At 40.6% G+C, this 27969-nt stretch overlaps 1 protein-coding gene across 1 annotated transcript in view; it reads left to right on the top strand.

Annotated features, from left to right (window-relative positions):
* Positions 1-16159, top strand: part of Cdh6 (cadherin 6) — a 131005-nt gene extending 114846 nt beyond the window's left edge. The window contains exons 8-12 of the mRNA XM_028767571.1: positions 4501-4637; positions 7071-7192; positions 8232-8349; positions 8490-8741; positions 14986-16159. Coding sequence (XP_028623404.1) covers positions 4501-4637; positions 7071-7192; positions 8232-8349; positions 8490-8741; positions 14986-15476 — 1120 coding nt within the window. The 3' untranslated portion in view covers positions 15477-16159. The remainder of the gene's footprint in view (positions 1-4500; positions 4638-7070; positions 7193-8231; positions 8350-8489; positions 8742-14985) is intronic.
* Positions 16160-27969: the final 11810 nt, after the last annotated feature.

The following is a 27969-nucleotide window of genomic DNA, read 5'->3' as shown; positions in this document are numbered from 1 at the left end:
CTTCTGACCTGCTTAGGTACCCAGACTGGTGTGCATATACACACTTACAGACACACATTCATCCACATAAATAAAAATAAGGTAGTTTTTTTTATTAATCTACATGCAAATGAAGCCTCTTTACCACCAAACAAATCCCCCTCACTTGAAGACATATTACAAGACAAATCATTTAATCACAAAATGTGGGTGAAATCCCAGAGGAGAAGGTCAAATCAAATCATTCACTCCAGCCATGCAGAGGCCGGCTGCCTTATTTTCTATTGACAATGATCACAGTTAATGTCTGGACAATAAGTATCCCTGATATAAACTGAAATGACTTTAGAGGAAAAAAAATAAGAATAATGAAAAGAAAATACAGCTTTGTCTATAAACAATCTTTCCTAAACAATATAGGCATTTTAGGGTTTCCATTAATTTTTAATCTCCCAATTAGGGAAGACAATATAAATTTCAGTTATTTCCTAAGTGGTTAATCTTCTTTCTTTAAAATTTAAAGCTGCCTTCAACTCAAAGTTTCTCACTGCTTCCCATATATTTAAAGGCTTGATAGAGAAACATGATTATTTGTAAAACTTAAAACTATACCAGGAGGCCGAGGCAAGGAGCAAGCAACGGCTGCTGTGTAAGACTGTGGCAGCTTCTGAGAGCAGGAAGCACGACTTCCTAGGCTTAGCATTTTTCATAAGGGAATGTTCATAGATAACTATTAGATTTCTCATAGTCGATGAGGACAGTAATTTCCTTTTTAAGAGGTAGCAATGCGTTACAAATATTTGTCATTTGTCTTCTAAAATGGAAAAAAAAAAAAAGATGATCGAGTAAGTTCAATGTCTTGCCTAAATGCTTTAATAACTGTTGGTTCTTGGCAGAAATGTCAAAACTAGTAGATAGCTTTTTAAATACATCTGAGCACTTCCAAGTATAAAAGGGCCATGTTAAATGCCCTGAGGCTACAGTGAAGGCCTATTGATGTCATGAATTCATTAATTCGTTTCTAAAATAAGTTTGAATAGCAAGCAATAAATGAATGTCTATTTCATTTAGACAACTGCTAAGCAACAAATATCAATATGAAAGCATATTGTTCTACCTGGTTACTTACATTTTAAATAGAAACAGTTCACTGAATTCGAATTTTGAGCACTGTACATTATTGCAAATGACTTACGTCTTTTCTTAGGGCCTTTGTAAATCTAAATATGGCTGGTAGTTAGATGATTTATTTAAATTGTGTTTCAACTAAGCCAATTTTTAAGCCAACATTTTTTTGATCATTACGTGCTTTATTTTTTACCCCCTTCCCAAAATTCTTCACCCCATCTCCCCTTCCCTTTGCCTCTGAGAGGCACCCAGTGCACCCCTTTCACCGAAGCCTCAAGTCTCTACAGGATTAGGCACATGCTTTCCCACTGAGGCCAGACAGGACAATCCTCTGCTACATATGTTCTGGGAACACCACCAGCCCATGTCTGCTCTTTGGTTAGAGGCTGGGAGTTCCCAGGTTATGCCACCATTTTTCAACTCCCTTCCATGACATAAGTTTTGAAAATGCAATGGAAATGAGAATTTATTTTTTTCATGACAAACCTTAACATATCAAGTCTCTTCAGAATTTTCTTGGTACCTTTTCATTCATATATATATACACATATACATACATACATACATACATACATACATACATAATACTCTTCTGAAAATCAGTTACAAAATTTAATAAATTTAAAGGTAGCTTAAAACTAGCCAAAAAATATATTTTAAAAAGATAAGATTTCTCCAATTTCCTCATGTGCCATCAGTGTTGGGGTCGAAGGTACTGTTCATCTTTGGTTTCTAAGATGCCATTCTGGCCCCCCCTGTGAATCTCTACATGCTTTCTGTAAATAGTCTCCATCCCTCACTCTGCCCTAGCACCATTCTTGCCCTTGTTGAACAACTCTCTGCTCCTATTGGGTATTTAAGGGATACTGTCCTCAGTACTTCCATTTCCACAGTCACTAATGAATAAGAACTCCAGGTTGTCCGTGTGGTTCTCTAATTCGTTAGACATCTCCACCAGGTGTCCCTTGGGCCCACAATCTCTATGTGTCAAAAAATGGGGCCTCGCATCTTCCCCAAGCCCTGTGTTTCACTCCTCTTCCCACATCCTGTGAGAGTGCTTCCAACCATTCTCCTCAATTCAACCAGACATCTTTCTTTCAGCGTGGTTTATGATGCTGCCCTGCATGGAGCCCATGGAGAGGTTTCCATGGCATTTAGAATAGACCCCAATTCTTTCCTATGGCCTACACCTCCTCCTGCTTAGACTCTGCATTCCTCTCTGATCCCATCCCCTACTTCCCTCTCCTACCCAGCCATCCTCGCCCACACTAGGCATCTTTTGTTTTCCGAAAACAGAATGATTCTTAAAATATAATGAGTGGTATAAAAAGTAACCCATCCCTATATAAGCATTCTGACAATCTAAAAACGTATTCTTTCCTTTTCACTTATTCCTCCTTCACATATTACATCCTGACTAGTTTCTCCTCCTGTCCCTCCTCCTAGTTCTTTCCACCCACCTCCCCTGTCTCCTGACCTACCCCCAACTCTGCTTCCCCTCCCCTCAGAGAAAAAGCAGACCTTCCAGGGACATCAACCAAATATAGCATCAAAGGCTATAATAAGACCAGGCATATACTGTCACGTCAAGGCTGGATGTGGCAACCCCGAGAAGGAAAATGGTCCCAAAGGGCAAGCATAAGAGTTAGAGACAGCCTCCACTCCCAACTGTTAGGAATCCCGTAGGAACACCAAGCTATATAACCATAACATATATGCAGAGGACCTAGGTCAGACCCATACAGGCTCCCTGATCTCTGTGAGCCCATTTGAGTCCCGGTCAGATGATTCTGTGTGCCATGTTTTCAAGGAGTTGTTGATCCCTCTGGTTTCCCCAGTTCTTCCTCCCCATCCTCCACAGGACTCCTGGAGCTCTGCCTAGTGTTTGGCTGTGGGACTCTGCATCTGTTCCCATCAGTTGCTGGATGAAGGATCTCTCTCTCTCTCTCTCTCTCTCTCTCTCTCTCTCTCTCTCCCTCCCTCCCTCCCTCCCTCCCTCCCTCCCTCTCCCTCTCTCTCTGGTCTCTACGATGACAATTGTGTTAGGCTCCTACCCCAGTGTATTCTGCAAGCATGAAAAAGTGTGTGTTGGAGGTTTTGTGGCTGGGTTTGTGTTCCAGTCCCTCCACTTGAGGCCTCACCCAGTTGTAGAAGGTGGCTAGTTCAGGTTCCATGTACCCCATTACTACAAGTCTTGGCTAGTGTCACCCTCATAGATTCCATGGAGTTCCCATTGCTCTTGGGTTCTACCTTGCTCCCCAAATGACCCCTAATCCAATCATCTCCCCCAGTATTCTCTTCCTCCCTCCCTCTCTCCCCCAAACCTGATCCCTCCTGTTCCCAACCACATCTACCCCCATCTAAAAACTTAGCTTAAAAGTAGAATATATCCTGGGGAATAATGCATGAAGTGGTCCAAGATTGGAGTTTGAACCCCCAGAGCCTACATAAAGGACAGGTGGACATAGCCGCCTGATTAGAATTCCAGTACTCTGAAGGCAAAAACTGGGAAAGCCTGCAGCAAGCTGGCTAGCCAGAGCGGTGGTCTCTGGGTTCAAGTGAGAGGCCCTACCTCAGTGAATAAAGAGGAAAGCAATTGAGAAAAACTCAACATCAACCTCAGATGTGTGACCACATTCACATATACACCTACACACACACACACACACACACATCTACACACCAACATACTCACACACACCACACCTCTCACACACATACATACCCCACATCCACACCTACACACCCCACACACACCACACATACACACACATATATACACATATACATACACACCACACACAAACAAAAACAACACCACACACACACACACACACACACACACACACACACCATACCATACACATACACACACCACACTCACACACATCACACCTCACATGCAATGCACACACACACACCACATGCACATACCTACATATCACACACACAACACCACATCACACACACACATCACACTACATCACACACACACCACATGCACATACCTACACATCATACACACAACATCACATCACATACACTACACTATATCACACACACACACCTGACATGCACACCTACACAACACACACCACATACAAAGCCATAGGAATTAAATAGTTACTATATAACCTTGATCTAAATTACATATTAAAATAAACTTGGTCTAATTGCACATTAAAAAGAAATTAGTAAAATCATTCAACTTGCCTAGTAAGTGTACTATTCAAGCTGATTGTAAAGATATAATTTATCAAAATATTTTGCTTCACGTTACAGTTACAGATGCTTCAAGGCACTACAAATAGAAAGAATTAATATTCTTGGAGTGGTTTTATGTTGTGCAAAGAGCAAGTCAAGGAAAGTCAAAATTCTACTCTGCGTTTTCAGGTATTCTGTGGATAGACACACAGATATGGACAGGATATTCAACATTGACTCTGGAAATGGTTCGATTTTTACATCCAAACTCCTGGACCGGGAAACCCTGCTGTGGCACAACATCACAGTGATAGCAACCGAGATTAGTAAGTCCGACCTTCTCAGTGTGGAAGGAGTGTCCAGGTGACGGCTTGGTCAAGCATGGCCAAAGCTATTCACCTCATATCCATGGCCCTGCTCCGTGTATGTTGAGTGAAAGAGCACTGGAGAGAGATGTACAACAATCTTTCTTCTAGATTGTATTGATTGACCTTAACTGGAGAAAAACTGTGAACATTCTGTAATTTGGAAATAAGGACACATCTCTCAGGACTGGAGAGATGGCTCAGCAGGAAAGTGTGGATTCCCAGCGTCTACCTAAAAGCTGGGCAGATGTGGTGGCTGCCTGCTATCCCAGCACTCAGGAGGCAGAGATAGGGGGCTATCTAGACTAGGAAAACATTCAGCAATCAGTAAGGTGGATAGTGATAAAGGAAGACACACAACATAAATTTGGAGTCTGCAGAGAGAGAGGGGAAGGGGTGGGGAGAGAATATATTGAGCTGCGTGGTGGCGTGGTGATGATCCTTTAATCCCAGCACTCAGGAAGCAGAAGTAAGTGGATCTCTCTGAGTTCAAGGGCTGCCAAGTCTACATGGAGAAACCCTGGAGATAGAGAGAGAGATAGAGAGAGAGAGAGAGATAGAGAGAGAGAGAGAGAGAGAGAGAGAGAGAGATCATAAATATTATACATGTAGATATACATATATACATATAGATATATAGATATATTATACATATAGATATATAGATATATAAAGTATATAAAAAATGTGTATATATATATATATGTATATAGACATATATATAAAATCTTGTAAGTGAAATAGAATATGCACATGGTAGATATCATTTTCCAAAGACTATAAGCTGGAAAGTCACAAAAATACCTGAAAAAAAAAAAAAGGTGAACTCTCAAATGTTGTGTGAGGAAGCAAGAGAATATATATCTTCAAAATGTCGGCCAACACATTTTAGATATTCTTTCTAACCTTCCATAGAACTTCTAGTTCAAAATATTTACAAATTAAAAGCTACAAATTATCACTTTCCTATAGCCTATCAAATTGAGCAATATAAAGCACCAAATAATTAATAAAACATTTAGAATGAATTTTATGGCACTCCACATGAAAACCAATGCAAAGGAAAATAGAGCCAAAAAAAACAAAGCAAACAAAAAACAATTTCAAATGAAACTATTTAACTCAACGGAAGTTAATGTGAACTGTGAGCATTGTTAAACAAAAGCACATTTAAAAAAAGGGATAATCTTTAAAATAATATTTTAGTGTTTAAGCTTCCGATGTATAGCTCTTTTAGATTTTGTTTTTAATTTCTGAAGTTCTAAACACTTCTATCTCAGCTGGATATCTTCTGTGAAATGGTCCATATCAAATGGTCTGTTACAGTTCCATTTTGTCAACATAACTCAGGAGATGTGTTGTCTCTGAAGAAGAGCGGGTGGAATAATAAATGGCCGACGTGGGCCAAAGGAGGCGCCGGCATCGATAGTGATAAGGGAACCTCATTAGACATCTGTGAGATAGGAATGTGAATCACAGGGTTTGTGCCAAGGGACGGGCAGGGACACCAATCACAGCACACTCTTAAAGCTTTAAAATCACAAAATAATTTTCTACTGAAAATGACCATTTTTTCAAAACGTGAAATTCATTTTTTTACTAAAATGAACGTTTTGTGTGTATTTTAGGTTTACGGCTAAAATTTCCTATTTTTGGTATTTAATGTTTCTCGAATATATTTGAAAGCATGGGTGATTGAGACATATCACAATTTATGTGCAGCCACTTTAACTTTGGGAGGAGAGTGTGAGAAAAATAGACCCTAGAGATCTTAAGAACACTGTTGTCAGAACTTGTTAACCACCTTCAACAAATGAAAATCTGAGTGCTTCTATAAAACCAGCCCTCACTTAGTCCAAAGCCTTTATACTCGCAGTTTCATTTCCTTGGGAATCTAAAGTTTCCACACGGCTTACTCCTTCTCTTCCATCACATCTGAACCTGGCACCTCTGACACGCATCCCGGGTTATCCCACTCAACGTAACAGCTCCATCTCTCTCCATCCCTTTTCTCTGCTTCATTTCACACTCTGGGGCAGCGTATGTTCGTATGTGTTTATCTCCATAATAGAATGACTGCCTAAAACTCGCCATATTTATTTAGCTCCTTTTCTGGCCCAGCATCCAAAATAATTACTGGCTCATATTAGGTGTCAGATGTTTCAGGAAGGTTTTATTAAATGAACGTTCAAATAGATGTGGGATAAGTGGATGGGAGAGAAAGAGTGAGCTCCTAACTCTCGCCCCTCAGACCGGAAGTCTGTCCTCCAGAGGACCAGGGTATATGCATATGCACGGAACGGTGAGAAAGAAAGAGTAGGTGTCTGCTGTTGTCTAAGGAGAATCGGTGACCGACACAAAAATGCCTGTTTCTTTCTTTTTGGCGTGCATCAGATAATCCAAAGCAAAGTAGCCGTGTGCCTCTATATATTAAAGTTCTCGATGTCAACGACAATGCCCCGGAATTTGCTGAGTTCTATGAAACTTTTGTCTGTGAGAAAGCAAAGGCGGATCAGGTGAGTTGTATTTTATAAAGCACCTTCAGTTTGGAAGTCAGATTAATTTAGATCTAATAATTGAGACGATACACACAGCGGAAGGCTCCTCTTACATTATCTATGAAGCGGATGCCAAGGATATTAATACCATAAATAATAACCAAGACAAATGTTTAACTTGCATAAGAGAACAAATAGTTTTTAAGAACTGGAAGTTCATCAGTCTCCAAGGCTGACACAAATTCCAAATCAGTCTTAAGTTTTCATTAAAATAGATTAGTCATAGTGTTGCTGGAATAAAAATCTTTATTGGTGAACAGATAGCTTAATTTGCATGTGTACTTGAAAATAATAACTAGAACATATTATCCAATTGCCTATAATTCACAGTTTTACTTATTTCCATTACCCATCTGTAAAGTAATACAAATTCATGAACGTGTTACTGCTTCGCCCATGTGCCGCCCACCTGAGATAGGTCTTTGCAGCCTGTGACAGAGAAATTACGCTGCACTTTGTCAAAAGGGAAGTGCTCTATGGAAAGGCAGGGAAAGCAGAAAGCTGAAGCTATTCGTTATTTTTACATTCATTTTCTTTATAATTTTTTTCCCTAAGAGGCTAACCTAGGAGCATAAGAAGATAGTGTTTTTATGCACAGGCTGTCCAGAATACACCCATTTCATCAAGTTGCAACACTGTCAGTAACCATGGAGACATTTTGGAATTCTGTATCACTCTCCAGCAGTGCTTCTGGGCCTGGGTGATTTTTTTTTTTTTTTTTTTTTTGCCCCATGGGGATTTCTGGAAAGATCTGGAGACCATTCAGATTGTCACAACCTAGGAAGGGGCTCTGGTGTGTAGAGAAGTGAGGTTCAGGCAAATTACACACTGTTTGCAAAGTGGATCCCGCAGCAAAGGAGTCCTCTGAATGGAATGTACTGATGGGTTTTTAAGGGCTGTCATTTTCATTAGATAAGAAAATGTAAAATGAAGCAGTTTCCTGAAAACCACTTCTGGGTCCTGAATCTTTATGACAACCTCGTGGTCTCTATTGCAGCTGATTCAGACCCTGCATGCTGTGGACAAGGATGACCCTTACAGTGGACACCAATTCTCCTTCTCTTTGGCCCCAGAAGCAGCCAGTGGCTCAAACTTTACCATACAAGACAACAAAGGTAAGTAAGCTTCCGACCTTCCCTTTATTCAAGTCCCTGAAGGACTGGATCTCAATCTCCATCCATCCCTGTCTCCATCACAACCTATTCAACGCATGATGTAGTAACCACACGTCCACCATTTTGCTTTCTGCTTCCAGACAACACTGCAGGGATCCTAACTCGGAAAAATGGCTATAACAGACACGAGATGAGCACCTATCTCCTGCCTGTGGTCATTTCAGACAACGACTACCCAGTCCAAAGCAGCACTGGGACAGTGACTGTCCGGGTCTGTGCATGTGACCACCATGGGAACATGCAGTCCTGCAACGCCGAGGCCCTCATCCACCCCACGGGGCTGAGCACAGGGGCTCTGGTGGCCATCCTTCTGTGCATCGTGATCCTACTAGGTAAACTGCTTCTCCCTGCATCCTATCTCCCCTTGGTGAGGGGCACACACTGTTACTGTGACACTCTAGATTTTTCCGCCTCCCCCAGTAAGGCATACAGCCTGATCTAGGTGAGTAGAGTTAAATGCTGAGAATCTGTGTTATTCAAACATGAACTCATTTTTGCTTTAAGAAAGGATGAATGGTTTTGAAGAATGAACAGATGTGATATGTGCTCGTGTCTTTGCTTGCCCCGGATGCCATTTCACCAATAGAATATGTTGTCTAGCATTCTGAAATGCATCTCAGGGGAATCAGAAAGCAATATGTATATATATATATATATATACCCTGTTTGTTCTGTTTGTTGTCAATATTTAACTTGGCAAATACTGGTAGATTTTGAAGAGTGCAAGGCATCCAGCATGGAGCATCTGACAAGCCCCTTCTACAAGGTAATATTTAAGATCAACAAAAAACTGGAAAAGGACAGTGGAGACTTTTCCTTCTCACACACGGGAAGAAATAAAAGTACGGCATGTTTCTTTAATGAAACAAAGTTCATTTGAGCTACGCAATGGAATAACTACCCACTTAGTGTTGCTTTCTGGTTATCATATATAATGTCTATAATTTTCAGAGTGTTACTAAATAACTCCCATTACTAAGAAGGAAATCTGCATCCCAAAGAAACGAATGTAATAAAAGTGAAAACCAAGACCGGTTATGGCTTGGGTATGAAGTCTTTCCCCAAGAGCTCATGTGTTGGAAATATCATCTCCAGTTGGTGGTGCAACTCTGAGGGAACTGGATCGGGAATTGATAACGTCATTAAAGGATCAATGTGCTGATGAGTTCAGACACGAATGGGCTGTTAGGGTGTGGGGCCCGGTTGAAGAGATTATGACACCTGGCATAGCTTTGAAGGATATATCTGGTCCCTGGACCCTTTTGCTCATCCCGTTCCTTGTCCATCATGAGGTGAGCTACCTCTCCTGCCACATGTGGCTGCCACAGTGACTCTGTGCCTCAACATAGTCTCAAAAGCAGTAGATGCAAGTGACCATGGACTGAACCTGCTGAATCCATAAGGCAAGATCTGTCTTCCTCCCATTCAGTTGTTTCTCCCAGGAAGTTTCTCAAAGAAGTAAAGGCCAACACAAAGTCTAACCAAGATACAAGTGATGTGGTTTTTTAATTCCAATCAACTGATTAAGCCAAAAAAACAAAAAAAAAAAACTGAGTTCAAAAAAATTAACAAGCCTTTGACTATTACTCAAGTAAAAAATAGAATCAAATACCAACTAATGTTTTCCGTCTAAAACCGAGTGTAGCGGGTTGGAGAGATGGCTCAGCAGTTTAGAGCACTGGCTGCTCTTCCAGAGGATCCAGGATGAATTCCCAGCACCCATATGCCGGATCTCATAACCATCTTTAATGGTAGTTCCAGGGGATCCAACACCAGGCATACATGTGGTACACAGACATGCACAAAGACACCCATGGACATAAAAACCACAATTTTTAAAAATAAAAACAAGGTTTGGTTTTACAATCTCGCCTATACAGTTTAAAGCAAAAGATCCAAGTTCGACACAAAACTGTAATCACATCACTGGAAAGGTGGAAAAGTAAAGATCAGAAACTTGAAGGTCATCCTTAGCTGCATGGTAAGTTTGTGCCAGTCTAAGATACATGAGACCCTCTCTAAAAAGCAAGCAAAACGTTAACAAGAGGAAGCTCCTTCCAATAATGACGCCTGAACAACAGTGGGGAAGCATAGAAAGGGGCCTGCGTTTCTACAAGAAAGACGTTTCTCATTACTGATCAGTGCTGTCAACTACAACAGAAGACTGGAAACTCGACTTCAGGACCACAGTCCTCTTCTCAAGCAAGACTTGAGCAAAGCATTTTACGATCGGAAGGTCTGTGGCACTGACCGTGTACACAAAGGCAGATCAGTGTCCCTAACTCTGTGCATCTGTATAACCTGGAGGACTTGGTCATTGTTCTTGATCAAAAGGGAGTGTCCAGACGACCTAGGGTGGGATCCGGGGCTGAGCTGGTGGAAGGAGGAGTAGCCTTTACCTGCTAACACTTCTCCTTCCTATCTCTAGTTCTCTGACCTCCTATTTTGTTTACTTGTTTTTTACGGTTAACATACAATGTATCTCCTCACACATCAAACTGATTCTTCATACACATGTGTCCCCAAGCTCGGTTCTCACCCTCTCTCTTCCCTGCAGCCCTATCCCCTCCCCGGCTGACCCCCTTCTGCTTTCTTTCACATATTCAATTCACTCCCTCATTAGACCCTTTCTACTTTTGTAACATACACTCCTACACATAGTTAAACATGCACACGGATATAAATACATACGCATGTATATGTGCACACAGGTAACGTTAATCTAGGTTCTTCACGTAGAAGAGAACACAGGATTCATTCTGAGTTTGACTTATTTCAAGTAATGTAATGATCTCCAGTTCTGTCCATTTTTCCCGAAAATGCCATGATTTCATTTTTGTTGGTGGCTGCATAAAATCCTATTGTGTATCGGTGTCACATTTTCTTTATTCATCTATTTAGACATCTGGGCTGGCTCCATTTTCAGGAAATTGTGTATAGAGCAGCCATAATCATAGACGTGCAAGCATCTCTGTGGCATGTTGACTTACAGACCTTCAGACATCAATCCGCTTTTCTCTTCTCTACCCTCTTCCTACTCGATAACTCATTTTATCTTCCCCTTTCACTTTTTATTCCTGCAATAAACTCACTGTCTCTTCATTATTCTTAATTGGCTTTAGTACCTCCCACACCTTGTCTAGTGTTTTGGGAATTCTGTACATATTTTTTTAAAAAAAGAAGAAAATTAGTTTTAGCTTAACTAGGCTCCCGCCATAGACTAGATGCTGTGCAAGGTGCATTACAATTTGTTTTTCTTTCTCCTTGGAACTACCTGGGATGTATGTATTTATCTGCATCTTCAGTATGAAAGCTGAGCTATGAGCTAGTGAGATATGACGTACATCACGTAGTCAAGGCACACATGGAGCAGGTGGTAGTACTCAGTGCTACACCCAGGCCCTTCATTCCAGGCTGGTGTGGTCCTCTCATCTCAATCCCAAGATTCTCTGTGAGCCCGTCTGGAGTACAATGCCGTTTCCAGCCTCAAAAAGACATCAGACTTCAACTGGAATGGTTGGAGAGGTTATAGGCAAAGCTGAGAGGTTTCTAGAGAAGGGAAACCACACTGGCTCACGAGGAAATCTGGTACAAAAGCAGGCCTGGCCTGAGGATGTAGTTCTGGGATAGGTCACTTGCCCAACCACAAAGAAGTCCCTGGGTGATTCACATGGTATCTAGTATTATACTAAAAGAAAACAGTAAAAGCATTCAAAGAGAAGTTACAGAGTGTGTAGGGAAGGTGCTGGAGGCGTGGCGGGGAATTGGGGTGAATTTGACCAAACACATTATATACATGTATGAATATTAAATGAAATATTTTAAGCATTCCCAACAATTACATCTAATCTATCTAGCAAATTAGAGTTTTACAGATTTTTCACATTTGACCCATTTCTCTTGACAGCCCCCAGACACTGTAGTATTACTTCCCTTTTACAGAGAATAGTATGGGCTTTGAGAGGTCAGATTACTTCTATAATGGGATTGGAGCATGAATTTGACCACATCTTTCCCCCTCCCTTCTCCCACCTCTAAAATCCTGCTGCTGTCTCCCTGCCGTAGGAGGTCAGAGAAAGAAGAGACCAATCCCCAGTAAAGGCACTTTACAGATGCTAAATGCTTCTGTCCCAGCCCGGTCCCCATTATAAAAGTCAGTTTTCAAGTCATCAGGTGTATGCTAAGCTAACAGAAGATGTAGGTAGTCTTCCCAGTAGAATTAAACTGTGAACGAGCACTGGGCGCCTGTGGCTTTTGATTATGCCCTCTCTCACTTCTCACTGTGGCTACAATTTCAGACGAGCATAGAACTGAGATTTTAAAATCTGAGTACTTTAATCTGGAATATGATGGAGTGATAAATGTTTTCTGTCTCACCTTTAAGGGTGGAAAGAATTCATTTACATCACAGTTGAATTGCTTAAGGGCAGATGGCTGAAGTCTGTCCTCTAATACCTAATGTTATCCTGACTTACACACATCACTGTTTTTGCAAATCTATACCACTTCACACAAGGAAACATCATAAAAGGAAGATTAGACCTAAGCCCTGAAGCTCTCCACGCCCTGCCAAGGTGGAGCTAAGAGCTTAACAAAGCCACCAGGGTCCCTTGGGACATAGGTCTTTCCATATCCTCTTCTTGGCTCCTTCTGGCCCAGCCAGAGACTCTTGTTTGTTCCCCAAACGACACAAGCATAGACCTGCCTAGGTGCTGTAGCTGTTTCCCCTTTGCCAGGGAGCATCTTGGATAGCTTCTCCTGTCCTTCCTGAAGTGGTACAAAGGTGCACACAGCCCAGGGAACAACAGAGAAGCCCTCTCCATCCTCCTTGCCCTCCTCTGCCTTTTCTTGTTCACATTGTACTTTACAGCCTCTAATAATTTCAGACTTGTTATACGTGTTTATTTTCTGTCTCCATCCATTGGTCCCCACACATCTGCCCATGCTCCAAAGCAGGGCTTTCCATCCGCATGTTTCACTGGTAGCACCCAGAACTGTACCTGGCACCAAGCAGACACTACATAATTATTTATGGAGACAATGAATGGATGCCTTGGGTGGATGAGGCAGTGGAGGCGTCGGGACACTCTCTGACAAGAACAGGGAGTATGGATGTTTACACGGCCACATACTTGAGAATGGGGAAACTGTATTCCCTTAGGAAAGGGACAGTCATCCCAATGTGCTCCCAGCACGGCAGGTAAGAGTGCAACCTTTTGAGGCTGGTAGACCTGGATTTGAACGCCTGCTGCATGTGACATCTCTAGACCCCAACTCCCTCGTCGGTAAACTGGGGTCTTCACTATGGTTAATAGTCATAGGTCTATTACAATGGCTAACTGGGGCTGAGTATGAAATGCACTTGTCACAGCCACTAGTACGGAGAAATCTCTCTCTAGTGTCTGAAAGGATAACGTACAGACAAGTGAGTGTGTAAATCTATTCACTGGGAGCAAGACGTACTTGCCACCTAAACGTTGTTGCAAGAGTTCGGTTTTCGAGGCATACAAAAACCGGACCACACAATGAATGGGTGACGTGGTAAAGAGACACTGCCAGTGTGTCCTGTAGTAAATGCCACTGGACAAGCATGGACTGGTGATCCATTTCCTGTGCTGGGTGGCCACTTCCTCTTTGAGCTGTTGCTGTTTTTATTTTCCACCCGGAGGTCCATTTGTAGGTAGATGTGTCTCTCTACCAAAGCTGAGGCAGCCAGCTTTGTCCTACCGACCAGCTGTGAAGAAAGATCGGAAGCCATTTAAACATAATTCTTGTTTTGCCTCTAATTTCAGCCAGAAGAAAAAAATAATAATATGTCCATAAAACAGACATTCTGGTCAATGAACTTGTGGGACAGAAGTCTTTGAAGGTCTCATATAAATATGTTTATTTAACTCAAACACAAATCATCTGGAAAATGTATTTACTATCTGCCCTATTTAGTTGGCTGATCTTGAGGCCCAGACTAGCTTTTGGAATCTGGGTCTCTCTGGGTTTTATCTGTACTAATATTTTTTTTTGTATGTGGGAAGGTATGCAAACATTCACATCTCTGCTTGGGATTTTAAACTAATTTTATACTTTTCTCAGGGGTGGGGGGGTGCAGGAAGGCATAGTGCAATAGTTATTTTAGATGTGGAGTTATGTGAAGCCTTCAACACATCCCAAAGGTGCCAGCCTTTCCTTTATACCAGTTTTGGAGCATTTTAGGTGTTTGGCATAATTTACACTTTAATCGCAGTACTTTCTCTGTGGCTCCAATTTTTTTTATTATTATTATTTTTTTCCTACCTTGAAAGTAGTTTACGTTTTCAAAGGGGAAAAAAGAAGGAAGTCCTGACAAAATATGATAGTATTTTATCCCCTGGTTAAAGTATAGCCTTCTTTAAAATACTGCATTCCAAGCTCGCAATCTGATTATGGATGGAGACAAAGGCATCCTTAACTCTGGGAAAAGTTGAGCCTGCATTTTCAAGTGAGCTTTTAAAGCTGCAGGTTGGAGCAGTGTTTCTTCCCCGACGTTAATTGGGTGGCAAATTAACTTTCCTTCCCTTCTGTTTTGCTTTCTGCTTCCAGTGACAGTGGTGCTGTTCGCAGCTCTGAGGCGGCAGCGAAAGAAAGAGCCTTTGATCATTTCCAAAGAGGACATCAGAGATAACATTGTCAGTTACAACGACGAAGGTGGTGGAGAGGAAGACACCCAGGCCTTTGATATCGGAACCCTGAGGAACCCTGAAGCCATGGAGGACAGCAAATCTCGCAGGGACATTGTGCCTGAAGCTCTTTTTCTACCACGACGGACTCCAACAGCTCGTGACAACACGGATGTCAGAGATTTCATTAACCAAAGGTTAAAGGAAAATGACACAGACCCAACAGCCCCTCCCTACGACTCCTTGGCCACCTATGCCTACGAAGGCACTGGCTCGGTGGCCGACTCCCTGAGCTCGCTGGAATCAGTGACCACAGACGGAGACCAAGATTATGACTATTTGAGTGACTGGGGCCCTCGGTTCAAAAAGCTGGCAGATATGTACGGAGGGATGGACAGTGACAAAGACTCCTAATCTGTTGCCTTTTTCATTTTCCAGTATGACACTGGAATATGTGACGTGGCTATTCCTTTCTATTTATCCACTATTCCTTGAGGGGTTCTCCGTTGTACCCGTTCCAAAAGTCAATGGCTGCAGTCCGTGTGGATCCAATGTTAGAGACTTTTTTCTAGTACACTTTTATGAGCTTCCAAGAGGCAAATTTTTATTTTTTAGTTCATGCAGTTAACCAAGTTAGCCCAGCAGGCACACGGCGGGGAGGAGAGGAAGAAACGGCGGTTTTCCCTTGTTCCTTTAGAGCAGGTTGGCCACAACCCATATTGCTGGCCTAGACTCTACTTTAATTCACGGCCTCCAGTCAGCTGAATGCTCCAACTGTACATTTCACATGTTAATGGAAGAAGGGATCATATGTTAATGATAAAAATATAGTTTTAGTATAAAAAAAGGGAGGTAACAATTGGGAAATTGTTTCTGGTATATCAGCTCTCAAGGAGATAGTTAGCTATGAAGGGGTTTGGAAGGGTCTGTCTGTGTCAAGGAATTTAAAGTGGTATCTGGGGCATCCTGTCTGTGTTGGAAGAGGTGTTTCTGGCACCAACAACTACCCGTAACATCAAATCCTTCCGTGTTTTAAGATGATTTAGAAGCAAATCAAATGGTGTCATTCAAAGGCAGTAATGAAAGACAAAGCTGTGTTCCCTGGCATGAGTTTGTTGCATGTGATAAACATAGAAGGTTTACCATCACACCAAACAAAGAGGGAAAGAGAAATAGCTTTACAAAAACAAAAAAAAGTTAACAAAGGACATATTTGGGGGATTTCAAGGTTTTGTGCCACCAACAGTATCCTAGATCCCTTAATTCTTTCAACTATCAGTAAACTAATGAGAAGTAGGTCTAATTGTATAAACGTCCTTGAGAGAATTTCCTGAGGCAAATGTTAACCCTTTGTCTGTAGTTGTTGTTGCTATTATCCTACTATACCTGAGCATAGCAGTGTGAAGTACAATAATTCATATTCTTCAAATACTTCTTATATAATTAACTTGACTTAGTATGGCTTAGTAGATTGAATATCCCACCCTAGAGTTCAAGGGGAAGGTGAGAGCCAGCCACATTTGAACCTAATCCCTGCCCTTTGCCCTCGGAGACATCTGCATCCTTACACTGCAGCAAGGGAGAGAAATGAATGGCACTGAGATGTTGCTGAAAGCTGGCATTCCATGCTCCTAAAATGCTCGCAGAAGAGTGTGGATCCCCTTCAGCAAGAACCCTTAAGACTCATGTTACAGTAACAGTTGATTTCCAAAAGTAGCCATGTGTTCCCACTGCGTTTGAGTTGGCTTCTGTAGCAACACTACCTTCTTTGTCTTTGAACTGGTGATAAAGTAATGGTCTCAACTATGACAGAAAAGTAATATAAAATCCATCCAATCTATTATTGCTCTAATTATGCAATTAGGCTCTCTTAGTCAGTTATTATCCAGGGGACCCAACTGAACCCAGTTAATCCTTCCAGCGGGTTCAAATCATTTATTTCATATGGCCGTTCTAATGACTCTCCCCATTAGAAGCTCACATTGTACAGTCATCAAAAATTTCCAAAGTACTGTAATGAAAACATCCTCATTTGAAAAACTTTTTTTTTAAAAAAAAGGCTCTGTACATACATATATAATATATACTTAAGAATGTGCTGACTTCTCTTAATAGTCATAGGAGTTTATTTTCAATTAATGTTAATTTTATAGAGATAATCTTAGTATCATTTCCATTTCAGGGTAAGGTTTTATCAACACATGTTCTGTTTAGAAACACACTGTTGTTTAGTTGACTTTTAAGTAGGTATGTTACCCAGGAAGTAAAGGTGGCACCTGTAGAGGAAGAGATGTGGAGTTTGGATCACGGTTTAAAAAAAAAAATTTACAACCATATTACCCTTTGTATTTCCTGAATGGTTTCCTGTTTGTGATGGGATTCCTTGAACAGTAATGAGTATTTCATGCTTAGGTATTTCCAACTTTTAGGTTTTTGTTTTCTAATTCTTCATATGCACACACACACACACACACACACACACACACGGGAATGCAAACAAATGCTCAAGACGGCTTCACTGAAATGGGTCAGTATGTATTATAGTCACAGGTAAGTAATGAAAAAAAGATAGCCAAGGAAGATTAATAAGAGTTACTAGGAATCACAGGAGCCACGCCTTACACAGTTTATTGTAAAATTAGAGTACTCAGTGTTATATCTTACATTATGTGACAAATTGAACCAAGAAACATAGTTCTTAAAAAGAAAGGTATCATCAAAAGTTGCTCTTTTGAACTTCTGGTGTGAGATCTGGTGTGAAATCTGGTGTGAAATTTCCAAGGGTTGACAGAAACAACCTTTTTCCAACCTTTTGGACATAAAGTTGACCTCTCCTCTGAATGCAAGTGTTCCTTGAAAGGAAGTTGAGTTCTCTGCAATGTAAATGGTCAAAGTATTTTTATCTCACCCTGAAAAATCACACATCATACCAAGAATAGATGAGGATGACTTAATATTGAAATAACTGTTTATTGTCTTATCACAAAGATTGTTGGTGAAGCAAATCCACAAGAACCTGAATTATTTGAGCCCTGTAGGTGTCAACTTCAGAGAAAATCTCGCCTCTAAGAACCATCACACAGAAAATGGGAACTCCAGCCTCATCTCTCGCTGCAGTTCTGCGTACCACTAAAATACCAGGTCAAGAACCTCCCTGTGGGCAGATTTCTTTCAGTGATGAGTCCTGAGCCAACTTGAAATGTTGCTCTGGGTGGGGGACACAGTTTTCAGCCCAGTTTTCAGATTATTTATGTCTTGACCAGACACAGGCAATGAGGGTGGCAAGAAAATGGGAGGGGTCCACCTTTACCATTTGTTTTGTCGAACATAAGCAAATTGATTGATAATGCAAAGTTGTTTCAAGAGCACTGGCACCTGTCTAACTTTTCTTTAAACCTCTTTTCGACAGAAAGAGGGTCTTTAAACCTCTTATGATGCTTCCCAGAATAAGCCGAGATTTTAAAGGACATTGAGCCATTGAGTGTGAGGTTAAAACTCCCTCACTTTATATCTGCTTTCTTCAGAAAATCTGAAAACATTTGTCCTCAAATAAGTAAATAAATCAAACGGGAAAGGGGTGCGAACCATTTCATAAGATCCTAGGAGTGGAAATCTGGGCACTGTAAAACACAGCTTCCCTACTTTTACATTCTGGGGGTTCGGCTAGAGAGTCACTCTATTTCCAGATGGAACAAAGCTGGTGATTTCATTTTAATTCAGGATAAAAATACGTGGCTGAGTTCTCATTTCCACTTCTCAAAGTGTTATACAAGAAACTGACTCTGTATCTCAGAAGATCGGAGTTTTGAGGAGCCAAAATAACTTCCCAACGTTGCCATTATGTAATTTGTGTGTCTCGTGAACAATAGTCTATGGAGAGTGCTTTATCCTGAAGCAGGTATTCCCTAGAGGAAAATTATTTACACAAATATCAACAAGGCATTCTTAGATTCTGTAGCCCTGGGCACCATAGAAACGTAACAGCTAAAAAGAAAAAAGCAGAGTTGATTCTTGGGTGCAAGCTAAGTATTTGAATGAGGTGCTTGTCCTAATCAAATCAATCCCTTTAACTCATGAATACAGCCACCAGATAAATTCTCTTAGCCCCCAATTACTATGTTTGAGGCAGTATAACGACTTTGGAAAAACACTCTAAAAAGTCTGAATCTCTGCTATTTTAAAAGGCAAGCTCCATTTAAGAAAGAAAGAAAGAAAGAAAGAAAGAAAGAAAGAAAGAAAGGAAGGAAGAAATAAATAAATAAATAAATCATTTTGGTAAAATTTTAGTTTTTTACTTTATCTAGATGAAATCATTTTTGAATTGTCACACTGTAGGAGAAGGCTCAGGATACAGGCAGTCCACTGTATTTAAACTAACACGACACCCAACCTTCTTTATCATATTGTACAAGCAGAAAGAGTAATAATTCATGTGTGAGAGTCTCCAGGAAGATGCGCTGCATTCTAAGCTCTGACAAGCAAGTCTTCTTTTCCAAAGAGTGGAATGACATGGTGGTCTCCTCAGAGTTCAGTGACCATCATGGTTGCAGACTATTAAATCTTCCTTTGATGTCTTTATGGAATAATTTTCAAAAGGGATAATTCTCTACTGAAAATACCAGACCCTGACAATATTTAATGTGAAGAGCAATACCCTGTTAGGAAGCAAATACATTGGCTCACAGACTTGTTAAAAGTTAATAAAGAAATAGCTCATTTTTAAAACCAGGAGTTTATGGTCCCTGCATCATCGATTTAATTTAAGCATTGCTGAGACAATCTTTAATCTCTCCATTTTGTAATACCTTATTTATGGTGCATTCTCATTTTTTAATTTGGGGGGAATGTTAGCCCTGCCAGAGCCAGCAGATGAAAGTGTTAAAAGAAGGTCAAACGGAAACAAAGGCCATTACTCGCCATATTTCAGACAGGACTGGGGCACTTAGCCGAGAAGACACCCGGTTATTAGATTAATTTCAAAAGACCTTTTACAAGTTGCTTAATTCCATTAAAAGAAAAAAAGAAAAAAACTCATGGACCACAAACTCAAATGTCCTTTCAAATGAGGTTATTTGACAAATGAGAAACGGACTCAGTGTTGTAGAAGAAGCATCCCACTGTAAAGAGAGCTTGGTCTTCCGTGTGAGGCTAAGCTACTTATGTAAATATATCTGGCGCACCTTCTGTAAGCTTTTAGTTTTCTATGATCTACTAGTTTAGTGTTTATTATAAAATAAAAACCCGTATGTAGAATCACTCGGCACTCACGGGGAATGCTTGTACAGCAGGCATCCAATAGATCTGCTCAGAAGAAACACAGAAGCACGTCAAACCCTCTTGTGCTGTTCTGTTTGCAATTATTCGTACTGCTTTGAAAGGAAGCTGCATCAGAATAGGCCTTGTAATAAGCGCCGAGTGCGTCTTCTCTAATATCAAGCTAAGGCAGTTTGGCGTTCTCCTACTGTGACTTGTGATTTCTAAACCAAGAAAATAAAGGCTTTCTGGTATCGACTGTACTTATTTAAAAAATAATTCAAGTATAAACCGAAGCTATGCCACCCTTTGAAGACTTACTGGCCGGAGTCCTCTATCCGTTCGTGTCTTCAACAAGATGAACGAACCGGGTGGATGGAAACAATCGGGCTAGCTACCCATCCATGCGCCTATTTCGGCAGCTCCTCATAGCCTTACCTATTACGTGGCAAAGTTTTCTGTGTTTGAAGAATGAGATGGCTCAGTGTGGCTGGGCCTTACGTTGTAGTCAAATGACAGATAACACACTCCTTGACATGGCTTCTTTCATTTGGTTTTCCTTTCTTAGTCTTATAAATTTGAAAAGAATGCAACTTTAAAAAGCGATTTCTCACGAAGAGTAAATATGCCTTTTGCAAATCAATTTTTGTAACGTTATTTATATGATATTACTTAATAAACTGGTTTTTTTTCTAACTTGTTTTTTTTTCCCAATTCTCTCAACTATTTTTGGTTTGGGGGTTGTTTTGGTTTTTTTAGCATATTTAACATATTTTAATTTTCTGACTCCAGTATTTCAACTTCTTGGATAGCTAACTAAAGTTAATTCGTTGTGCCGGAAGTAGCTTGAAAACCCATCGTTTCTCCCAGGCAGCAGTCCTGTGCTATGCATCACACTGCCGGGACACCAAGAATTCTGCTGTTATTTATAGTGTTGCTGTATCAGAAAGAAGGTTGTTTATCCCCACAGTAATTGCTTCAGATAAAAAAAAAAAAAAGTGGCAGTTTTATATTTATGTCCCTTCCCAACCCCCATCCTTTAATTCCTTTCTTTAAAACTATCTGTGTATCTATCATTTAAACGAGAGAGAGAGAGAGAGAGAGAGAGAGAGAGAGAGAGAGAGAGAGAGAGAGAGAGAGAGAAGCAGATTGGAGTAAATTGAGAAGAAAAGCCAAGATCCTGATACAAGGAATAAACGGGGGGCGTTTTCAGGCCATTCGGAGCTGTAAGGCTTCCTCACATCTTATTTTTAAAACTGCCTCCCGTTTATATGTATGGAGGCTGTTTGATAATTATTTTTAACTAGTAGAATTCACAGCTTTGCCTAGGAGATTTTCCTTTATTCATTTCTTTGTTTCTAGAATACTCTGTTGAGAACACACAGTGTGTTGTGGAAAGTTAGAGAACCAGACTAAGATATCTCCCCTTCTCTATAGGCAAGAGGTGGGTACTTTTGTGCTCCTGTGGTAAAAACAAAAAAAAAAAACAAAAAAAAACAAAAAAAACACCATGACCAAAAGCAACTGAGGGAAGAACGAGGTTCTTTTGACTCACAGTTTCAGAGAAAGAGAGTCCACAGGGGTAGGGAGGTATGACAGCTGGTGACCAGAGCAGGAGGTCACAACTTCAGCTGGAAACAGGAAGTGGAGAGGAAACGGGAAGTGCGACAGGGCTATCAACTCTCAAAGCCTTCCCCCACTGCCGTGCTTCCCATGAAGCCTGCATCTCTAAAGACTCTGCAACCTCCACAAACAGGGCCACCAAGCTGGGGACCAAGTCTTCAAATATGTGACCCAATTATAGGCATTTCTGAGCCAAACCACCACCAGAGATAAACTATCAAACAGACCAACAGGGGAAAGCAAAAAGGAAAGGATGTTTAAGCATTGTGATGGGTCTCATCTGAGGTCCCTGAAGGGGACTGGGCTTTGACTCGTCTCACATCAGTGTTTTGGGGTTGTGAACTTGTCTAAGACCCCCCATAATTAGACATCCAAATTCAAAATTCACATAGTTGGGATTGATCATAAGATGCCTTCTCTAACTAAACAGAGAAGGGGGAGATGCCAGAAGCCAGGACCCTCGCCCTTACCCTCACCCCCTACCTTTCCCCACCTGCACAATGTCCTCTGAAGCTTGGCAACTGCAAGATCCTGCTTAGCAACTGCAGATAGACACAAAGCAGAGTACCATATCATCTTAAGAATAGCAGGGAGACCATAACTCAAGCAGTGTACCATATCTTCTGAAGAACTGCAGGTAGATCATAATTCAAGGCAGTGCACCGTATAGACCATGACATGTTTCAAGGCACAGGCCAAGAAGATTTTGTACTTTTCCACCACCTGGCCCCTCTTACCCCTTCCCCTTGTAAAACATGCTATAAAAAAGCATTTCATGTTCAAAAAAAAAAAGAAAAGAAAATTCAAATCGTGTCAGAAGGTATGAATGCCCGTAGAAACTCATTTTTTTTTCTTCACTTGTTTTGTTTTTCCTCATGTTTGTTATTTTGCCAGGTGGTTTGGAGGTAATATATTCAGAAACGGAAGCCTGCAGAAGGAAATGAGGCATTTAGTGCATGTTAGTACATACCGTGCTCTAGAGCTAAGACTCTCCCCACTCAGCACCCCCACCTGACCCCCAACTCTGTACAACCCTCAGAACCATCTCATCCCTAAGGGGGGGGACAAAGCCAGCATACACTGAGGAATGCTAGCAAACTTCCCTAACCTCATATGCTAGGACAGGCAGGAAGCACAGGGAACAGTTCATGAAGCAGAACCCAGGCAAACACTTAAGTAGGATGAGCCCTGTCTACTCATCATAATAAACGACTCTTTGTTATGTTTTTAGTAAAGATTGGGGGAAACAACCTGTTTATCACAACCAAAACAATAAAATAAAAAATAACCGACGTCTCCATAGTATCGATTTCTTACTCTTTTTTTTTATTACTATTATTCTCTTATATGTTACTTCCTGACTGTGGTTTCCCCTCCCTCCTCTTCCTCCAGTCTCTACCCCAGCCCAGCTCCCCTCTCCCCCAGATTCCCCTCCACCTTCTCTCAGAAAAGAGCTGGCCTCCCAGGGACATCAACCAATCAGAGCATAACAAGCCACAATAAGACCAGGCACATACTATCACATCAAGGTTGAATGAGGTGACCCAGTAGGAGGAAAAGGACCCCACTGGTAGGCAAAAGAATCAGGGACATCCCTCACTCCCACTGTTAGGATTTCTCATGCTTGCAACATAAGACCCCAAGTATCCTTTCTCCCTCCTCTACTTACATCTTAGGAAGCACACTACCTGCAAGACATCCCAGGCAGGCAGAACTCAACCACTTGAGCCCAAACTAAGTGAGAAGAGGCTAGTATACATACGCTAGTATACTAGGGTATCATCCAAAGAGAAAGTCAGAAACCATTTACAAGTTCAGTCTTTGTTTCAAGTTAAAAACCATTTTAATGGGTATTTGTCTACCACCCCTGACTCCAACCCCATGAAAGGCATGGCTAATTAATTGCCACATTCATTAATTTTCTAAGTAAGACCTTAGACTCCTAAGAAGCCATCACCAGCAGTGTAATGTTGGCCAATGTGCTATCCCAAAGCTAAGAGATGAAGTTCCTTAGCAAAGACTATGTTCTCGTTCATTCAAATTTTGTTGATTACTCACTTCAGACATTTGGGATGAGTCTTCTGTTCTTGCTATTTTCAAAATGGCAATAATAAGTTAAGAAGCTAAAGGACTTAGCCTGCTGTTACAATTAACTCTCATTTTTCTTTCTTAGGATAATCATCTCTTCTCTCATAGGGCATCATTGCTACTTGACAGGAGGTCCAGTACAATTGATACTCAAAGTATCAACTTCATGGACTCAGCAAGCATGTATCTCCTTATTCACACAATTTGGCTACTAAGTGCTAGACTTTTATGCTTGTTATGCTGCAATCATATGCGAACCTACTCTCAAGGCACAGATCAGTGTGAGGAGACACAGCACTAGATAAAACCGACACATACCCTTCATCAAGGGCTGCTGTGACTTACTGTCCCATTATTAATAATAGTTTGCCCCACTAAACAATTTGTTCAGAATGACACCATGATTCTCTATAGTGCTTTCCTAGGTTTCATATTCCCGAATCCAATACCTTTCCAAATATGCTATGAATAGATATGGCTCTTTAAAAGAAGAAGATTGTCTCCTACTTCTCTCTATAATATAGTTATTCCGTTTTTTAAATGTCTCCCTTGACATATTAGATCATCTTTATTGCTTCCTGAGCCATTTAGTCTCAAAAACCTAACTTTTAAAGGAGATCATGTCTTGTTTGCACATTGGTAAAAACCTGTCTTCATACAGTCAGTCAAGAATAGGTTGTATTAAAGCTTTTAACTTTGCTTAGCTGCCTGATAATGCCTTACATTTATACAGCACTTTAGAAATAACTATCATATATATTACTTAATAAAGTATCTGTACATTAGATTGTATCATTCCTATTTCATGAACAAAATTCATAGGGCCATTTGCCTGTAGGTCTCCATCATAAGAATTCTAATTACATTGCTTTTTGAATGCAGACTCTGCAGTTCTCCCATTGAACACCATATTTTCTCCATTGCATGCATGTCCATTTGAGTGAATATTTATTGGGAAAAGGGGAGGAAATTTTCTCTTTATTCAAATTCTAATTATGATAGCTGTGGCCCCAAAGTCATTACTCTCCATGAGATCAGTCCAAAGGCTCTGTTGGGAGAAAGAAAGGCTGAAAAGCAAATTTCTGCCCATTAACCCCAATTATCCAACTAAGTCTTATTATAAAATTGGAACAGTGTTAGTAAGAAAAAAATATCCCCAAGAAATATCAAATTCCACCAGATCTGCAAAAGCCCTAATTGTTTCATGAGAATAATCTTGACAACATCGATACTTTGAGTATCAGTTGTACTAGACTCCCTGTCAAGTAACAATGCCCTATGAGAAAGGAAGAGAGGAATAAGCACTTTCTGCCTCTCCTTCAGTAACTCTGGATCTTAAATACCCAACAAAGGGTGTTTATCAGTGACTTAGACACTATGCCATTGCACTATTAAGAGGTGATGTAACCTTTAACTGGTGGCACCTAGTGAAACACAGTTAGATCATTGGGAAAATGCCCTTCAAGAAGATACTGGGACCCTGGATCCATCCTCTCTTTTTCTTCTTGGCTATCAGAATATGAATAGGTCTCCTTCACAACAAACTCCTGCTATGATATATTATGCTATCATGGGCTCAGTACAAGAAGGCCAAGTGACACAAGCTAAAATGTTTAAAACAAATGTAAAATGAAGTCATTTCCCTTCTTAAGTTGATTATCTCAGTGTTGCATGACTTTTTCTGGGGAGATGTGAACCAATATATGTTACGTCCAGATAAGACACTAATGACAGACCAAAGTATCTACTCTACAAGTCTAGCTGGTGAGTTTAAATTCTTTCCATATAATGAGAGAATCCCCTCACCTCTCATCAAATGTCAAATACTCATAAATCCTTGGGAAGGGGCCTCATGATCTTAAGATATCTCCTAAGCCTCCTTGAGTTCCATGAGAAAATATGGATAGATCCAGTCTTGTAAGGCTCTCCTGAAGCTCAAACCTGCTCTGACTTCAATGATGTCAAGATAGAAATAGTCATGGTATGCCTTAAGACAGAGTTCTGCAATACTCAGGCATTTTGCTTTAGTAATAGACATTGAAAATTAACATCAATATGAAGGAAGAAGAGACATTAGCTGGTCATTAGCCCCCACTGATGTGCCTCGTCCCAATAGTGTGGCATCTGAGATATCCATCGAAAGCCCAACTGATCCATAAATGTGGACAGTTGTGGAAAGTTAACAGCCACCAATATTTGATTATAAATTAAAAGAAATATTTTTTATTATTTTTCCTAATTGGACTTTATTTTCTATTTTCAACCCTACTGCCTGTGAGTAACAGAAACTCAGCTTTGACTATTGATGGTACTACAGCTAAATTCTTCGAGGCTGAGACAGTGTCAAAGGTTGGGCAAAACAGTACCAAAACTTAAAGCTAATCACCTAAGAAAAAAGGAGGAACAGATGGATTGCTCAGTGCACTGGAGAGTTTTATGTCAATTGGACTCAAGCTAAAGTCATCTGAGAGGAGGGAGCTTCAATTAAGAAAAAAAATGACTTCATAAGATTGGGCTGTGGGCAAGCCTGTAGGGTATTTTCTTAATTAGTGATTGATGAGGGAGGGTCCTGTTCATTGTAAGTGGTGCCATTCCTGGCCTGGTGGCCCTGGATTCTATAAGAAAGCAGGCTGAGCAAGCAGTGGGGAGCAAACCAGTAAGCAGCACTCCTCCAGGACCTCTGTATTCAGATTCCTGCTCTGTTTGAGTTTCTGTGCTGACTGCTTTCAATGATGAACAGTAATGAGGAAGTGTAAGCCAAATAAACCCTTTCCTCTCCAGGTTCCTTTTGGTCGTGGTGTCTTATTACAGCAATAGGAACCCTAACTAGGACACTGAACAAATACGGCTATTCTTTGTTTTCACCCTCCCCGGCTGTCCTTCCACTCACCACAAAATGAGACAGAAGTGTATTGATCACATTTTATGTCACTGTTCTTATTTCTCAGTCTCAGAAGGTCAGGATGAAAAGCTTGACAAAGATACCTGGCTTTCCCCTGAATTACAGCTTTGCAGAGATTCAGAAAGAGCTGAAAATTATCTCAGAATGTCACAGCTTCCACCCTAATGCTAATTTGCCATAAAGCTTTCTGACTGTTACTGCCTTGGGCATTGTAGGAATGCATCCATTTGTGGTATCTAGAAATATTAAATAATATATTAAAAATTGACCTGATCATCAATGATTTCTGAACTCTTCTTTTTTGATGAATACTTTGCCACCTAGTTTATGTATGGGGTATAGTTTGTCCTTATTATAAATACAAAAGAATATGACAAAGTATTTTCTGACTTATGAATATACTATATAAAAATCCTGAGATGTCATAAAATCACATTGGATATATATTTAACTAATATTTTATATTGAAAATAATAAATATGTCCAATCCAGACTGCTTGGCTCAGTTTAAATCTACCAACATCTTTATCTGTTTTAAAAATAATTTGGTGACCAGGCATGGTAGCACACACCTTTAATGCCAGCACTAGGGATGTAGATGCAGCTGGATCTCTGTCAGTTCAGGTCAGCTTGGTCTATTTTATGTTTTCCAGGACACCTAGGACTCCCTGGTGAGACTCCGTCTCAAATAAGTAAACAAATAAATAGATGAGGGTCAGGGAAATAGGGAAGTGTCTCAGGAGGTAAAAGCACCCATGCCGAACTTGATGATCTGAGCTTGACCCCTAGTAACCACAGGATGAAAGGAGAGAACCAGTTCCCACAAGTTCCCTATGACCTACACACAAGCATCATAACAAGCATGAATCCATGAACATGGGGAAAGGGGAGCCCTTGTTCATGGTTGGTTGAAGTATAAATTTGTGCAGTCATTGTGGAGATTTCTCAAAAGGGTAAAAATAGAACTACCATTTAATCTAGCTATACCATTCCTGAGAATACACCCAAAGGAGTGTACATCTTATTTCTCACTACAGAGAG

Source organism: Grammomys surdaster, unplaced genomic scaffold, assembly GCF_004785775.1.
Source record: "Grammomys surdaster isolate TR1022 unplaced genomic scaffold, NIH_TR_1.0 174, whole genome shotgun sequence".
In the NCBI taxonomy this organism is placed as follows: Eukaryota; Metazoa; Chordata; class Mammalia; order Rodentia; family Muridae; genus Grammomys; species Grammomys surdaster.
The sequence above is the reverse complement of the archived record's forward strand: the minus strand, read 5'-3'. Positions and strand labels throughout refer to the sequence as shown.